The 18,060-nt window shown below is 36.3% G+C and overlaps 2 protein-coding genes across 2 annotated transcripts in view; both read right to left on the bottom strand.

Moving 5' to 3' along the window:
• Positions 1-8,717, bottom strand: part of LOC112710904 (uncharacterized) — a 48,737-nt gene extending 40,020 nt beyond the window's left edge. The window contains exons 1-8 of the mRNA XM_072202038.1: positions 8,057-8,717; positions 7,412-7,597; positions 7,033-7,122; positions 3,434-3,507; positions 3,077-3,232; positions 2,779-2,899; positions 2,540-2,595; positions 5-59 (exon numbers count right to left, since the gene is read on the bottom strand). Of these exons, the coding sequence (XP_072058139.1) occupies positions 5-59; positions 2,540-2,595; positions 2,779-2,899; positions 3,077-3,232; positions 3,434-3,507; positions 7,033-7,122; positions 7,412-7,597; positions 8,057-8,161 (843 nt within the window). The 5' untranslated portion in view covers positions 8,162-8,717. The remainder of the gene's footprint in view (positions 1-4; positions 60-2,539; positions 2,596-2,778; positions 2,900-3,076; positions 3,233-3,433; positions 3,508-7,032; positions 7,123-7,411; positions 7,598-8,056) is intronic.
• A 3,503-nt stretch (positions 8,718-12,220) lies between these two features.
• LOC112709127 (protein ANTAGONIST OF LIKE HETEROCHROMATIN PROTEIN 1-like) lies at positions 12,221-13,512 on the bottom strand. The gene is made up of 3 exons (XM_029289011.1): positions 13,093-13,512; positions 12,787-13,012; positions 12,221-12,678 (listed from the first exon to the last, which is right to left on the bottom strand). Exons 1-3 carry the CDS (start codon positions 13,510-13,512, stop codon positions 12,221-12,223), a joined length of 1,104 nt encoding a protein of 367 aa, XP_029144844.1.
• Positions 13,513-18,060: the final 4,548 nt, after the last annotated feature.

Below are 18,060 nucleotides of genomic sequence, written 5' to 3' on the forward strand. Positions count from 1 at the left end.
ACACCTGCTCATAGGGTAGTAAGATTCTGAAAACAGCAACATAATTGGACAATATGAACCTGGAAAACATTACATAAGTGTCATAATGAATATTTATTCACAATGCAGACTCGGCATTTTGGTATTGAATAAAACGGAATTCAACAATCCAAACAACACAGTTCTAAAGAACAGGGATAACCAAGTTTATAGAATATGTAAGTCAAATTCTCAATAGCTCAATAAATAATGTATGTGGAAACAAGCGGATGTATATCTATCTAAAAAAGACATTATCAGTTTCATCATAGGAATTCCATGAGTAATGAGTAATGAATTCAAGAAGCACCAATTTCATCATAGACGTTAGCATTATAAGCAAAGAAATTCAATGAGAAATGAAGAGTCATGAGGCATATATAAAAACGGAAAAACAATAAATATTCAACCGATACATTAACGTATTAACTTAAAGTAGTTTAACTTAAAAGTATTTCTTTGTTTCGATTTTACGAAGAAAAAAATTTTAAAAGTAGTGCTTTTCATTGTGAATTGTTTGTGTAATATATAATATTTGATACTTAGGGTAATTTTGATTCAGAAAGAAAAAAAGTGAAGTTAATCAACTTTCTGCCTATAATGAGATTCGCAAGTGTGCACTCAATTTGTACCAATAAAAGCATTTCACTCACCTAATCTCGATATTTGTCAATTTATAAAACAAATCACACATGCTATAAATTTACATCCCCCCAACAAAACGCGGGAAAAAGAAAACATTAAATTGAGGCTTTTAAGCTCTTGTAAGGAGGCAAAGGTAGTTTACTGGCTTTTACCTTTTATCATTTCATGCCATGTTCTGGTATCTTTATTTTGCAAGAAATGCTATAATATGCAGTGATTTTTTTTTTTTTTCTGTTTTTCAATTGTTGACCTTATTTAGGGAAAAATTACTTATTTGTCATGCCTTTGCTTGCTCATGATCTGATCAATGGTGTTTCTTTATCTAACTCTCATATGGATTGTGATGCTTTATTGCATGATTTAACCACATAAAGATTTAGTTGTTAAATTTCGTATTTCTGACTAAAAATGCCTCACACTTCTTTTGTGCTCTTTTCTTCTATTTTAATAAACTTGCTTTTCTGTAAAATTCAACTCACCTGTTACCTCCTCTTCTCTTCCCTTCCCTATGAGTGATGGTTCTCACAATAAATTTTCAGAAAATATTTGGGTTGGTAATGCCTCACTCACCTATCTTACATACTACAACTCTGTGTCACTTATTATCTCTGGATGACATTTGAAGTTTTTCACTTCCATTTTGTTCAAAATTTGCATGATAAAGTGGCTAATGAGCTAGAGTTCTTACTTTATTTAATCATCTTCAACTATGCAAGGACCTAAACACTAAGATTCAGACTCATGACTCCTTTAGTATTTTAATAGTAAATCTTCTTTTCAATTCTTAACCTTGCCTATCATTGAAAATTTTACGTTGAACAAACTTATTTGGAATCTAAATTTCCCTCCATTCATTAAGGTTTTGTTTGGATTGCAATTCTTAATTTGATTAGACCCCATGTTCTGTCCCCTAACAATGGGTGGTTTGGATTCAAATTAGGGGCTTTTTTCTCATAGTACACAGGATCTCTGTGGATTAGGATTTTGGTATTTTGATAGAATCATGGGTTTTCCCTATAGACCTAAATCAGTTTCTTCTCACTAAATTTAGAGGTTTTGGCTCATATAAAAATGCAAAGATTCTATGGCACTCCATGGTTTTTGTAGTTCTGCCGGATATGGTTCAAAAGGAATGCCAGGATCTTTAATGATTCCTTTTCGACTATTGAATTCATTTAATATAGCAGTAATTTCTGGCTTCCCTTGGTGCTCAAAACATGGTCTACTTAAAGGATTCCTTTAGCTGATATTCAAAGGGATTGGCATGCAACGTTACCTAGCTAAGCTTTTTATACTGTAGCTATATCTTATGTATGAATTATTTTCTTTTGTAAATTATGTTGTAATGAGGTTTCTCTTGCTACCAAAAAAGAATTATTTAACCATTGCCATCTGTTTATTCTCAATTTATTCATTCATCCTAAATTTCCAAAGTTGGTGCATTATCAACCAACCTATACTCCATACAAGCACAACATATGAATAAAATCAGAATTAATTAAAAAGAATGATTAGATCAATGAGGAAAATAAAATATTTATAAATTACAGGATGAACTTATGTGCTACAACTAATTATTTTCATGTTACAATTTATCTTGTTTCCAGCTTTTGCTTTACTGACTTGAAAACATGAGCACTTCAATTGTATCACAATATACAAGAAAGATAAAATAGAATAAATAAAGATGCACCAAATTAGTAATCAGTTATTTTCCAACATTTTCCTTATGTAAAAAAATTTTAAAATTGATCAATGTTCACTTAAATTTAAGAGAGTGAATGAAAAGATAGCCAAATCCAGGTATCTCAATCAATATCTCATTGCAAAGAAGAAGTTGAACCACATAAAACAGAAGTTGCAAAAGATTTCGTACTCTATAATATCAAGTGCAAATGTCCTTGGAAGAATGTTAACGCGTAACCACGCTGCCTGATAAACAGAAGAGAGATTGATTTCATTTAGTAAAAAAATGTCATCAACTAATATTAGGATAAAAATGCATTACATATATAAAAACTATAATCTAAAAGGATTCCTAGATTTTCATAAAATAAAATTTCTAGAAGGTGGATCTATTATTACAGAGAAAACAGAGGTTCTATAAGCACATACAGATCCACCTGCGGCAAGAGACGTCAGGTCTTCTAGCAAGCGCAGACCAAGTCTTCCAGTTTCAGTTAAGGTCCCCCTCATTGATGGCGGCCCTCCAGATATTGATTCACAGTCTAATGAGCTGCACAGTGTAGTGAACATGGTATAACACTATAAGTTCAAATCTTGAGAGTAAAGTAATCAACTTGAGACAAACCAACAACCAAGTCTTAAATCAAAGTTGCACTTGCACACCCATATTCATCTGGGAAAATTAAAACAATGGTCTGGAATTATATTAGCACAGGGTGCAACATACTCGGATAGATTGATGCTACGGTTAACATCACCGGTAACTGAACTTGTCCTAGATAGCTGACCTCCAAAACCAAATTTGCCAGCAGGAAGCGACTCTGCCAAAACTACTCGATCAAAAATCAAGGCCACCGCTTGCCTAAAGGTAGCGGCCGCAGTACTGCAAAAATATAACATAAGCACTCATGAGGAACTGATAAAAAAAAATATATTAATATGAACAAAAAGTAGTCAGGGAGAAAAACTTCCTGAATTTTCAACATTATTAGATACCAAAGCACTTATGTGCTCTCTGCAACAATTTAAGCTTTTGAGAGAAAAGATTCATGACAAAATAATAAGAAAAGTAGTTTGTACTTACTTTCGCACACTATCAGAAGATCGAGTGTTTTCAAGAAGCCTGAGACAGATACCAAGAGCTTGGGACATGGTATCCTGAAAATAATTTAAGTATAATATATTTAATAGCTTAGTTTACAAATTTGTTCCCAAACAATAACAATACCAATAATTGAAGGCTTTAAAAATATGTTTTCAATCATTTAAATAAAGGTAATTTCTATTTTATTCTCTAAAAAGGTTTAGCGGAGATTAATATTGACCCCACTGATCTCTTAGACAGAGTATCTCTAGCTGAATGTCATAATATGGAATGGCCCCGGTTTATCTAGGTGTTCCTTTAGGTGGGAATCTGTTAAGTATCTAAGGAAAGTGGGAAACCACACCTTGAAAGCTAGCTAAAGATGGGGGAAGAACCACTCTCCTTATATACAACATCAAGCATCCCATACTACCCGATGTCGGACTTTAAGCACCCCATAATACCCAAGTCCCTAACCATACACCGCCCCTGGAGAGCCGACATCCACGGCAGCTTCACTCTATCGACACTAACCCAGCGGCAGCCACTTTGCTACCGGCTATCCGTATTTAGTATTCACCTTAAACCAGCAAATAGGTAGCCCTTTCCATGGTGCCGACAACCAAGGCTCTGATACCATTGTTACTTATCTAAGGAAAGTGGGAAACCACATCTTAAAAGCTAGCTAAAGAAGGGAGAAGAACCACTCTCCTTATATACAACATCAAGCATCCCATATCACTCTATCACACTAACCCAGCGGCAGCCAGTTTGCTACCGGCTATCAGTATTTAGTACTCACCTTAATCCAGCAAATAGGTAGCCCTTTCCATGGTGCCGACAACCAAGGCTCTGGTACAACATCAAGAACCACTCTCCTTATATACAACATCAAGCATCCCATACTACCCGATGTCGGACTTTAAGCACCCCATAATACCCAAGTCCCTAACCATACACCGCCCCTGGAGAGCCGACATCCACGGCAGCTTCACTCTATCGACACTAACCCAGCGGCAGCCACTTTGCTACCGGCTATCAGTATTTAGTATTCACCTTAAACCAGCAAATAGGTAGCCCTTTCCATGGTGCCGACAACCAAGGCTCTGATACCATTGTTACTTATCTAAGGAAAGTGGGAAACCACATCTTAAAAGCTAGCTAAAGAAGGGGGAAGAACCACTCTCCTTATATACAACATCAAGCATCCCATATCACTCTATCACACTAACCCAGCGGCAGCCAGTTTGCTACCGGCTATCAGTATTTAGTACTCACCTTAATCCAGCAAATAGGTAGCCCTTTCCATGGTGCCGACAACCAAGGCTCTGGTACCATTGTTACATATCTAAGGAAAGCGGGAAACCACATCTTAAAAGCTAGCTAAAGAAGGGGGAAGAACCACTCTCCTTATATACAACATCAAGCATCCCATATCACTCTATCACACTAACCCAGCGGCAGCCAGTTTGCTACCGGCTATCAGTATTTAGTACTCACCTTAATCCAGCAAATAGGTAGCCCTTTCCATGGTGCCGACAACCAAGGCTCTGGTACCATTGTTACTTATCTAAGGAAAGTGGGAAATCACATCTTAAAAGCTAGCTGATAAGGGGGAAGAACCACTTTCCGTATATACAACATCAAGCATCCCATACTACCCAATGTGGGACTTTGAGCACCCCATAATACCCAAGTCCCTAACAGAATCCCACTTCAACATTTTTCGAGATCTTGTTGGGAAGAAGATTTCCAAGTGTTTTCAAGTTTGGAACGGAGCATTTTTTTTCCCCAGGAGAAAGGATCACTCTTATTCAACCTCGCTTATCAAGTATCCCTCTTTATTTCCTATCTTTGTTTCACATACCAAAGGGAGTGGACTGTGGGTAAAACCATTGAGAAAATAATGAGGGATTTCCTTTGTTCTGGTGATTTCGACTCAACACGGGATCATTTGGTGAGTCGGGAGACTTGTTGTCTAGCCAAAAACAAGGAGGATTGAGTCTTGGTAATCTGATATCAAAAAACATTAGTTTCGCAACAAAATGGCTATGGTGCTTTCCCTTAGAACCACATTCTCTTTGGCATAAGGTTATTAAAAGCAAGTATTGCTTGAACGGAAATGGATGGGATGCAAATCTTGCTTCACGTGCTACTCACTCTACCCCATGGAAATTTATTCCTAGTGGTTATGCTACTTTCATACTGTAACAACTGGTACCGGAGAAAAGGAAATTCTCACAAACAGAAACAGTATAGAAGGAAAAGGAAATGAATCAAGATGATTACACTCCTACTGTAGTATTATTAAATAGGAAAATGCAGAAACTCACAAGGAACAGTACGATAGTGATGGCTGAGGTTTGGAAGCCAGCCTCCCTCCTAGCCCTGTTCTATTCTCTCACTCTAATTCCTACCTCCTCTCCCCCCACTGTTACTACTAATACCCCTCTTCTACTCCCTTACCCAATTCAGTTAGCAATTACACTTGCTTCCTGACCCTCCCTCATGCTTCCCTCACTAACTGTGCCAGGTGGCAGGATAGTTACAAAACCCACCCTAGCCCATAGTTCACTCAATTTCAGTTAGGTCCCTAATTTCTAATTAGTTTGGTACATAACAGTTTTACTTTTAGTTGGGAGGATGTCTAATTCTCCACTTCTCTGTAATCAATGCCAAAAACAATTTAGCACATCGCATTTGCTAAATTATATATATATATATATAGTTTTCTAGCACAATATAGCATAATTAATCCATGTACTCAACCCCAGGTAAGTGAAATAACAATAAAGTTTTGTCATTGTGGTTGTTCAAATATATTTCTGATTTTATATTTATTTATGGGTTTAAATTTGTATTTCGTAAAAGAACTTTATTTAGATGAAGAGAAGTATGACATAACATAAGAAATCAACAGAATTTCTTTACAAAATAAAAAAATAACAAGGAATAAATAAACAAAATCAATGAAGTAGAGCTTTCCCACCTTGCAACATATCAAAGAGGGAAATTTCTCTAAAAGGATCATGTGCAATATATAGAATAGAGCCAAACACCTAATCTTATCCTACTATAATGGTACAACACTCCACAAAAAGGGAGCCATATGCTGACATGTATTACTAAAATATCTGCTAAAAGCCAAAAATTTCTACTTATAGTTGAATATCTTAACATCTTAATTACTTAATAATGTACCAATTTGTTGTTGTTGATGATAAAAGTTTTATATTAGCATTACAATTTAAATATGTAATACTGATTTTAGGGTAATAGATAGTAAATATTGTCCTATTCAATTATCTAATGTAACACAACTAAACACCTTAAACTGATCCATAACATGATTTTCTTACTAACATGCATAAGGTTCAATCCCTATAGTAAGGAAATCATCCTTCCTCTCTGAAAGTGTCAACAGTATGACACAGTCCATTTCGCATCATGGTCATTATCTAGATCTATTAGTACCATTAGTATTATCAATCTAGATCGGTACATTAAATTTGAGGGTACAGTCATCGTACCAGCCAACTTCCACCTATAATATAGTTAATAAATGGTAAACACTTATAGTTGATGTGGCTTAAGCTTACCTCATTTTCAGGATGTAAACGTGACTGAAATATTATTGATATTGTTTGAAGGGTCTTGAGCTGAACTCCCTCATCTGCCATCTCAGCATGCTGCAGGAGCCAGGGAACAAAGGAAATAAAGAGAAAGATTAGCAACTTATCAATGCTTTATTTAGCCTTATCACTAGAATGTAACACAACCATCATGCTACAGCTCTTGCACAGACCCAAATTATTTCATTCCATTCATTTCAAAGTAATAAGATGCAGAAGTCGCTATAATCAAATATAAACCTAGGCCACAAAATAAACATTATGGCACAACCAATATGGCCGGAAAAATTAAGATCCCAGTGAAGTCTTCTACCATTATATGATAAAACTAGTTATGAGAACTTACATTTTTCAGTGTAGCTAAAATCTCTCTCAGAGCTGATGGCAAAACAGCATCATGAGATATCAGTTTCTGCAGACAAGAAAGTCCAATAACACTAAGCTTCACTGTTCGGACTTCACATGCCATCAAAAATATCCGTAATATGTCCTCATTATGCGCAATCTCACTAGGACTTGACAATGAACGAAGCTGCAAGTAATAACAAGAAAATGTAAACATTTTATAACTGCCATCATTCTAGCCGGCATCAAATAGCAGCTACCTGGCATCACACTTCAACACCTAACAGAAGAAACAAAGTGTGTTCCGAAAGAATCTGAAACATCATTCCAAATTTCTCTAAAAGAAAATCATACAATCCTAATTTTCTGATAAATACTCTAAATTAAGGCACAAACTTCGATTATCAACACAATCAAACTGCATTAGCACAATCGCAACGATCTTCAAGCCAGGAAGTGGAAATCGAAACTCACAACACTTCTACTTCCTACAATCACCACAAGCACTGCTACAAAACCTTCCAACTTGAACTAGAAAATTTAAAAGCGGGGAAAAATGCGGCAGAATCTCGCACGTTGCAGAAAAAATGCAATTCAGAATGCAAATGAGCATTAGATTGAAAAATATAGAGCATGGAAGAGTGACCTTGAGGATTGCGTGTTCGGCGCCGTCTTTAACAGCCGGATAGCGACGGCGGGCTTCAGCGGAGAGGGCGCGAAGGTCGGATTCCAAGACCGCCATGAAAGCCATCTCGGAAGCTCTCGCTTCCGCAAAAGTGTGAGGAGTCGGAAACGGTGATCGTTAAACTGTGAAGCTCAACAGAGAGAAACAAAGAGGGAGAGGGATGAGAGGAAGCGGCAGCTCTCGTAGATCTTGAGCCTGAGAGGCTCAGACTCGGAGAGACACGGTCATAGATCCGGTGTGAGTCGCACGTGCTCCGTCATGGGGGAGGATGGGCCTTTGGGCTTGGAAATGGGGCCGTCGTATAAGCCAGCCCCTATTTATGTATGATGTCACTTAGGCTGCGTTTGGTTTGTGTATGTATTAAGACATAGACATTAAGACATAGACACTTGAGACATAGACATAAAATATTTGTATTTGTGTATGGTGTTTGGATATAATAGACATGACATTAAAAGAGTGTCTAATATTGTGTTTGTTTTAAAGAACAAGACACTACATAATTAGTAAAAGACTATTTTCTCCCTATAATTTAAAATAAGAATCTAATAATTAAAAAAAAACCTACTTACAGAAACTTGCAAATTGCTTCGAGGGTTTCTTCCCCCTCACCCCTGCCCCCAAATATCTCTCTTCTAGCCTCCTCGTCTTTGCTGTTTGGTGGATATTTTCTGGGCGCATCTTTGTGTGGTTCTTCTTCTTCGAGGCGAATCTATGTGTGATTCTTCTTCTTCTTCTTCTTCTTCTTAATTGTTGAGTCATTATTTGCAGGTTCATTTAGCCAGTGTTGTTCACAGGGTATTGCTCATCGATGGAGAGCGCGTGTGCTGATATCGGATTTTATTCATTACCGTCGAAATACTCCAGAGGTGCCACTCTCTTTCTCTGTATTCCTATCAATGTTTCTTTCTTATTTTCTACAGAGCATCTGATGCGTTTTTGGTGTCGTGAAAGTGAATTAGTGACAAAATTAATAATATCTCATTGCTTCTAAAATTGTAATGGATATAAAATTATCCTGATAAGGGTTGAAAATTTGAAATGCTATTGCATCTTGTATGACTCATTTAGAGTGGAGACCACAAAACATAAAAAAAATTTTCTACAATTAGCTGAAGTTCATTACAAAAAATGTTTAAAATTAATTAACCTCACTACGCATAGGACTTGTTTAAGCATATAACTCTTATTTTATATATACGTGAGTGTGACTGTTGCCATTACCCCATTCTTGAAGATTGATATAGTCCCAGAAGCATTTGAAGGAACCATTAACCGAGAATCTGGTAAGGTAACCAATTTAATTTCATATGAGATTACAATCTTTGAACTCTAGATTTTTATATTTATGGCATAGTGATTCTTACATCAATAGTGGGAATTGAGTTTAAATTCTTACAATCATGTTTGTAACAAGCTAGGTTGATTTTGAATTCAAGGCCAAGTTCTTATTTTCTGTTGGGAGTATCTGCAAGGCTCCACCACTAATGGTGATGACATCCTTGAGATATGAAGAATCAAAGGATGACATGAAAAGTGGAAGAGGGAAGAGAATGGATGAAGAGGGAAATTGCAGACCCGTTGGTGTGGCAAAAGTTGATTTAATTGATGATTTTCTCATGAATTTTTTCTTTGCCCTTCCAATTGAGTGCCTTGCTGATTTCAATGCTGTGATCTCAATTTCTGCCTCATGTTAAAGAAGAGATCATCATCACAGTTTGGACATTGTTAAATCGTATTTTAATTCATTTCGTAATCCAAGTTGGAAATATTGAGTAAAGGCTTAAATGAATTCATCATACTATTAGTAAAGAAATTGCTTTATCTTTATAAAGTACTAAAGAGGAGTGAATTTTATCTTTTTCTTTTGTTATTGGATTCTTTAGTCGTGAACTGTTCAATTTATTGTATTACATCTATCCCATTTCAGATAAGCATGACACCAAGAGTGCATAAGGAGCAAACAAAGAAGGAAAATCTCAAGGAATAAAACTACAAGAGGAGAAGACAAAGTGCTAGTCTAGAATGATGGCTGTTGGGAATGTTAATAGACTTTGAAAGTTGTATTTTTTCTTTGTGATATTTGGCTTTGTATCTGTACAATAAATCATGACAAACAACAGCATAACAGTAAACTTGGTTTAGCTTTAGCAAATACATAATTGATTGCTGGGTCCTTCTTTTGTAATGAAATTATATGAATTGAAAATTCAATGAAAAGTTGTTTCTTTGATGTTTACCTTGGTTTGTACTGTTTCTTTATTTTGCTAATAGTAATTTAAGTTATATCTTGTATGATTTGCACAAATATATAAGTGCAGAAGTTAAGAATTCAGGTTATAAACATCAACACAGGATTAAGAAAACACAAGTTCTAAACAATACTTGATTCCAAATCTGCAAAATTCAATAGAATTTTGTAGTTTTGCAGAAATTTAAGTGCACATTTGCGCAAACTCACCTAATAAATAAGTTAAGTGCAGCCTCCTAATATACATAATGCAGAATTCAATATCCTTTAGTAGGACTGCACAATTTTAAGTGCAAATTGCACAATACGATTAACATTTGCCTGATGGATAACATAGTTGCATAATAGCAGAAAATCAACACAGAATATTGGACAATATGAATAAAATTCTATTCACGCATAAAGGAGTTGCAAAGTAGTTAGTGTACGTCACTTGATTAGCATAAGAAAAAATAACATAATGCAGAAAAGTTTGATAAGTTTTAGCAAAAGACACCATAATAAGTTAACTACTAAGACCACCATTTACACCCAACAATAGCTAAAAATTTTCCATGATATCTCGTGCGAATGCCGCCTTTTCTTCGTCCAAACTCCAAAAGGTTGCCTTCAATTCTGGATTCTGCACAAATTTCTTTGCAATTTGCACGATCTCCATTGTGTTAAAACCAAGACTCTTTAGCGTTCGGCCAAGATTCACTTGCTCATTAACACCAGACATTGCATTGGCTAGTACCTGCACATGCTTTCCTTGATCTTCAACCGCAGCTTTGAAAGTTTCAGCTAAGTTTGATAGGACTGCAGCATCATTGCTTTTTCTAGTTGCAGTGTGACGTCCCTGAATCTTCTCACTTGACGAAGCAAATGAGGTTGAAAAAGTATTGGGTAGTTCGCTCTCGCCAGCTGCTAAGTCCTCCATGTCAACATCGTCTCCGCCTAAACCCAACCCACCAGCTGTGGCCGCAGCAAATGTAGAGCCCGGTGTGACATCTTCTTCAGCATCTTTTCCACTACATGCATCAAGACCAGTAGCTCTATCCTTGCCAAAAATACTCCCAAGACGTTCAAACAAAGGAAATGGCTTGCCTGGAGTGTAGAGTGTAACATTGCGACCCTGTACAACATAAAACAAAGTATACAATTACATGAGAATTAAAAAGTACTTGTAAGAAGCATGATTAAATGCGTAAAATTAGTATCACACCTTTCCCCACGCTTCCAATACTTGTTTACTATCCACTTCAACACACATCTTTTCAGAATTCCACCCAAAACCACTACAACCTAACATCTCAGCCACAAACATATCTTTTTATTTCAGGCGCTTGTGTTTGTTTCTGATGTGCTTCACAGTGAGACCACATCCAGGAAACTTCTCATTCATCTTGTCCGCCAGTTTTTGAAATGCCCCTGGCTTAAATTGACCGGCATCTGCCCTCTTGCCCTCAACAACCAATTCCTCCATGAACACCACGAATTGTTCAGTTTCTTGTTCAGTCCATTGGCGAGGTGTGGAGGCCATTTGCTGCTAGATAATATTTTTGCATAATAACAAATAAAGTAAACCATGGCAGCATAAGTACTATCAAAATTAGAGTTCAATGGTATTAGAATTATGTTTAGAATTACTTACAGCAATATGAAACCTACTACCAAAGATAGTGTAGAAAAGTACTACCAGCAAATTATAATTGAAGTACAATTAAAAATATCAGTAGCACAATGTTAACATACTTTAAAGATTTCAATACTAGTCTAGAATTTTGACATCTCTTGAACAATTAAAACAAAGCCTTGAAAAAATGAATTCAAATAACAATAATTTATCGTCTAGTACAAATGAAAAAATGACAAAACTAGGAAAGATAAAAACTCTATGCGCCATGTTCTCCTCTCCATATTTCCCACATCTCGGTTGCTAGGTCCTCACGCCATTGAGTCCACTCATGGCTACTTTCCACAGCATCAATTGTGTCAGCTTCATCAACTATAGTATCATCTCCTACGGGTATGTGTTCTTGCAAAAGAGTTGCATCTTCTTCGGGATCAACATCCATGTTCATACGAATAAAATTTTGTAACAAACAACAAGCAATAATAATGTGGCTTTGAACCCTAATAGGATAGAACGAGGGACTTCGTAGAATTGCCCATCTTTTCTTAAGCAACCCAAAGCACCGCTCAATTACATTTCTAGCCGAAGAATGCTTCTTATTAAATAACTCTAGACGATTTTGTGGTGCTCGATGACCTTGAACCCACTCATTCACATGATAACGAACATTTCTATAAGGAGATAAAAATTCTCTCCCATTGGTATAGCCAGCATCCACTAAGTAATAACACCATAAAATGGAAGGATGGAAAAATATAAGAAATAATCTTTAATTCTCATAAACAATAGTTATTATTCTTTTGAAAAAGATTTATTTAGACATACCAATAGGTATTTTCAAGCCATTACGTCGAGTAATAGCATCCCTAAATACCCTTGAATCAGATGCCGATCCTTCCCAACCACTAAGGACATAGACGAAATTCATGTTCCGATTGCAAACTCCTAAGACATTGGTGGATATTCTAGATTTCCTCGTCCGATATCTAGATTTATCACTCTTCGGGACTGTAACATCTATATAAGTTCCATCTAATGCTCCTAGACAACCCTATCAAATGTAAAAAAAATTAGTTATTACACGCAAAGTAAACTTGACTAATAAAAATTGGAGATACATACACGACCTACCTTGAACCATTTCCATCTGGGATCTACACAATCTTCCGGTACAGGGTCTGCCTTTGCAAATAAGATACTTTGGACACGCAAAACTGAACACAATACCTTGTGAAAATACCTACTAATAGTTTCACCAGACCTATAGAACCTGACTTGTACGCTGCGATTTTTGGTATGGTGAGCTAATATGATTAAGAAAGTAGCTACTTGCTCGCCTATGCCAACATGACCATCTTCGTCTAATCCACCTTGAATTTGTAGCAATTCACATAAAGTTGCAAATGCATTCAAACTCATTCTTAACTCCCATATGCAATTTCTATCTCCACCCTCCCCAATGATATTATCTAATGCATCTCGCCTTAATGGCAGTGTGTTCACTCTTCGACCAATCGAAGAATGACCGCGCCTTCTATTCCTAATATACATATATAAAGTGACTAAGAAAAGCAGCATTAACGTGTCAAATTGAATTCTCATAATCCAGTAATATCCAACACATATCTTAATTTGTTCAGAACGATCCATCATCACTTCCTAAGAAACAATAACAATTAAATACATAAATGAAGAACTCTAACAATTTGTACAAATAGAAAAAACACTCAATTAAACTAAAAATAGGAAAAACACCCATTACATAAGTATATACTCACATAATCAAGTTCAAAGCATACTAATAGATTTCAAACTTAAGTAACCAACCAACTAGCTTAGATGCTATGAACAAAATAGGAAAGATATGATTGAAATCTATACATATCAATAAAAATGTCAGCTGAAAAATAATTAAGAGTTTTAATATGTAATTTTTTATTAATTAAATTAAAGAAAATAATGCTTTGAGACATGTAATTGATAACTTTCTAGGAAAAAAATAACTCTAACTACTATCACAATGAAATAACATCCAGACTTATAAATTAACATGTCAAAAAGGAGAAGATTTGCAGCAGTGATACATATGAGATGATGCAGAACAAAAAAGATATTTCATGGAGTTAACGCCAATTTTTTTTTATACTATAATATTTACACATAAAAATTATTTAAATTTTGAGTTTGTGATTCAAGCATTTAACAGCAATGCACCCGCAAAAAAAAAATAAAAAATTTCCTACCAATCAATACTTCAATAACTAAGAAGGAATGGAATTTGGCCCACATGCAAAGTGAAAAAAAGGGTTTAACATGATAAACAGTACTATCCACCTGAGGATGACAAATAATTGAACTTTTACCAATTAAGAAACAATAATTAAAAACTCAACCAACTCCCACTCTTCTAACCCAATTAATCAATTCAAATTCCTATATTCAACACATCAGAATCAGATTCCACTCCACCCAAAATAACAAATAAAAAAATCTACACAACAGTTGAAGTTAGAAAATCATAAAAATGCAAGCAAACTTTGCAAATCAAAGAAGCTAAAACGGTGCATTAGAAGGGAAGTTGGAAGAGCAAACTTACAGATTCAGAACTTCAAAGAGAACAAAATAGAGCTTATGTTGTTCCTCCCTGTCTCGCTCTCAAGAGCCACCGTCAGTATTTCAGTATACAGAAGAAATTATCACAGGTTAGGGTTTCAATCAAACAAGGGAGACATTTGGAATTTCAGAAAAATGAATGAGGATAAAATTGTCTGAAAAAATTGATATAGATCCGTGTCCATCGCTCAAGAATCGTGTCTCACCATTTTATTGAGACATGAAATACATGTTCTCTGTGTATGTATGTGTGTAAGCGTGTCCTTCTTTTTTTTGTGTCTCATAGTCCAAACAATAGACATGCCCCACTGTGTCTATGTCTTGGCAAGACACACACATGAAACAAACGGAGTGTTATGGCAGCAATTGCCCACTGGACAAAAAAAATTCTCACTGTAGAAATAATCTAAACTCAGTATATATGTGGCCGAGGCATTGCACTAATGGCCAATATGTTTGCCTCACAGAAGCCACATCTCAGGTTCGAATCCTAGCTATAGCTGGGTAGTGATAGAACCTTTAGTGTGAAGAAGAGTGTTCCCTCCAATTTAGCATCATCGGTGGTTACAACGCGTGGCAGTCTAAGCACAGTGTTTCTTCCACTACGTCGAAACAGAGATTTTTCTGCACAAATCTATTCTCAAAATCAAATTCTCTCTCCTTCCTTTTATTTTTGGTGACTGAACATTAAAAAGTAGCAAAAGAAAAGAAAACTAAGTTTCACGGATTTTCATCATTGCGAAGATCAACTTCTATGAGAGAGATTTGCTACTTGCAATAGAAGAAGAGGCTATTCTACAACAAGATATCTCCACCATTTCAAATTCATTTTGTCTCTGGTCTTTACTCTCAAGTCTCAAGTCTCAAGTCTCATCAGATTTCATCTCCCCAAAACGTACCATCCACTTCAAAACAAAGTTGAGCTGGACCGCATGTGAATCCATCAGGTAATGTTCGCCATTCCTTCCAGGTTCTCCTACCTCCCGCTTATGCTATTTCACCATATCAAAACATGGGTTTAAGTTTTGTGATATTTTACATCTCATTTTTTGCATAAAAATCTAATATAGGATCCGTACTTTGAGGTTCCTATATAGAAATCTAACTTTGGGGGATCATTGGAAGCTTGAAATCGAGGATGGTGCAAAGCCTTAGGTGTACAATGAAGCGTATGAAATGCTGTTATCTGCCGTGGCTGGGGTGGGGATGGACAAGGCAGAGGTGGCACTGAACGGGTCGTGGTGGTTCACAGTGGTGGCGCAAATACACCCTGAGCGGCACAAATGCGGACACGTGGAGTGGACTCTTGATAAAGGCCTTTGAGAATCTCTGGGGATCCGTCCATCTCTCTCTTACATTTGCGGTTATGCTTTGCTATCAATTTAAATTGATTTATCTTTTGTTTTTTATTTTTATTAATGTTTGAAAAAAAAGACTTTCTTGGTGATATGTTGCATGATGCATACAAGAGACAACACTCATGTTTTGGATCAAAGCCAAATTCTTAAAGAGGAGATAGTATTGTCTCTTCCTTAAGAAATTATGCTTTCTATATGTTAGGGAGATGCTAAAGGATCCAGATCTTCGGACAATATTTTCCAAAGCTTGAGATGTCAACGGCAACCGTACATACCCGTGACATTTTCTATGGATTTCGGGAGTCTCTTAAGTAGGCCGTAAGATTTTACATTGTAAAGCGACAAGATTGTGACACGAGTTGTTGCTATGTTATACAGAAGTATCGTAGACCGGAGGCCACTTGTCAAGTGTTACATATGCCAAGCGAGGGGACTTTCAGATGTAGCTGCAAGAGGATGGAGTCATATGGGCTCCCATGCGTGCATATAATTATGATTTTGGTTGGTATGGATATTTCCTTGCAGCAGAGTCTTGTCCTGAGGAGGTGGTGCAAATGGGCAAAGAGAAATCTTTTTAAAGATAAACAAGTGAATGATACAGGCAATGATTTTTCTTAGTATCGCAGCAGGATTAGTACCTTTGTAGACCAATGCAAGCATTTAGCAAAGGTGGCATATCTTAGGGATGAAGACTAAAATAAAAATTTTCACTGAAAGGATGGCATGGGATACAATGATGTTAGAGGTCAAGAATGGCATGTTTGTCGGTCAAGAGTCGAATACTGAAAGCATCAATCAGGCTCGTTGTAGGGTTAATGATCCGGCCCCTGTGCACACAAAAGGCACTGGAAGAGATAATGATTGTCCTGGCAACAAAGGACCAAAGAAGAGAAAATGTAGTTCTTGTGGTGTACTTGGTCATCGCCGATCTTGCTGCCCAAATAAACCCTCTTCGAGCAAGGCATTTTCGGAACTACTCTCTGATCCCGAGTGTTGCCAGGCAAATTCCCAAGTAAGATCCATGCATATATGACGTAGTTGGTTATTTAGTTGGTCTATGCTCTTGATATATTTTCACCATTCGTTGCCTCTATTTGGGTTTAGAATATTTAGTAACATGAATGTATTTTACGAAAGACTTGTAGGTTGGCAGCATTGGGTAGAAGAGGAAATGCAAGGTGGATCTTCCAATCACATTTCTAGGATTCATGCCTTAGTGGAAACTTTTGGTGCAACACCTTGTTGAAAAGTAAGCAGATCTTACTGATTGATGTGGTATATTCCTTAAGTTGAATTCACTTAGGTGCAAGAACTAGACCCATATGGGCTCAGCTATGCACAATTATAAGGGGTGTGCCTATGTCGTGGAAAGTTATGGTTACTAATGATATACTTATTATTTGTATTCAGTCTGATCCAATAACCAATGTGGAATTGTGTAGTATGATACTTGGTTGTAGTAATGCTAAAAAAGTACTTCTCCAAAGTTTGTCTCAGTAGTTGTGTTGCGACAATGTTAACCACTTATTATATAAGAAATGGCTGGCGTAGTATCAGAACTTCATTCCATTGCCCGATAGGTATGACGTCCAGTTTCTAGAACAATTTGCATGAAAAAGTCTGGGAGTTGTGTCCATAGATCAAAGTATTTGGGGCCGCAATTTGCAAGGCAAAAGTATTTTCTCGATGTGGTATTAGAAACGGATAACATAAAGGTTGTAATGGCTTTCCTAAATTATGAAGTTCACGGTGATAGTTTTGAAATACTATTTTCAAATACCAAAGTTGTGTTACTTAGGTTTAGAAATTACCACATCTCACACGTCTACAGAGGTGGGAACTTAGTAGCCCATATACATTCCACTATTTTCATTAAAAGTCTAAACAACGTGTGATTCGAAGAGCTTGCAACACAAATATATAATCAAGTCCATTTGGACTCCATTGATATTTCCCTGTAACGTACAAGACATACTCCAATAAAAAAAAGATGAAATCAATTTCACATGTTGTCCGCTTCATAACTCATGATTCATAAAACACTAAGAAGTATGAAATTAAGTTCCAAAATATGTGTTGCTACACATGCTGAAGGCAACTTTCATCAACTCCTGGACAAAATCAGCCT

This window comes from Arachis hypogaea, chromosome 9 (genome assembly GCF_003086295.3).
Source record: "Arachis hypogaea cultivar Tifrunner chromosome 9, arahy.Tifrunner.gnm2.J5K5, whole genome shotgun sequence".
NCBI classification, from domain to species: Eukaryota; Viridiplantae; Streptophyta; class Magnoliopsida; order Fabales; family Fabaceae; genus Arachis; species Arachis hypogaea.

Coding starts and splice junctions, on each gene's coding strand:
- LOC112709127 (XM_029289011.1), bottom strand. CDS start 13,512: ATGTATATTAGGAATAGAAGGCGCGGTCATTCTTCGATTGGTCGAAGA. Junction 13,013..13,092: donor CCAGATGGAAATGGTTCAAG/GTAGGTCGTGTA, acceptor TACATTTGATAG/GGTTGTCTAGGAGCATTAGA. Junction 12,679..12,786: donor TGGCTTGAAAATACCTATTG/GTATGTCTAAAT, acceptor GTTATTACTTAG/TGGATGCTGGCTATACCAAT.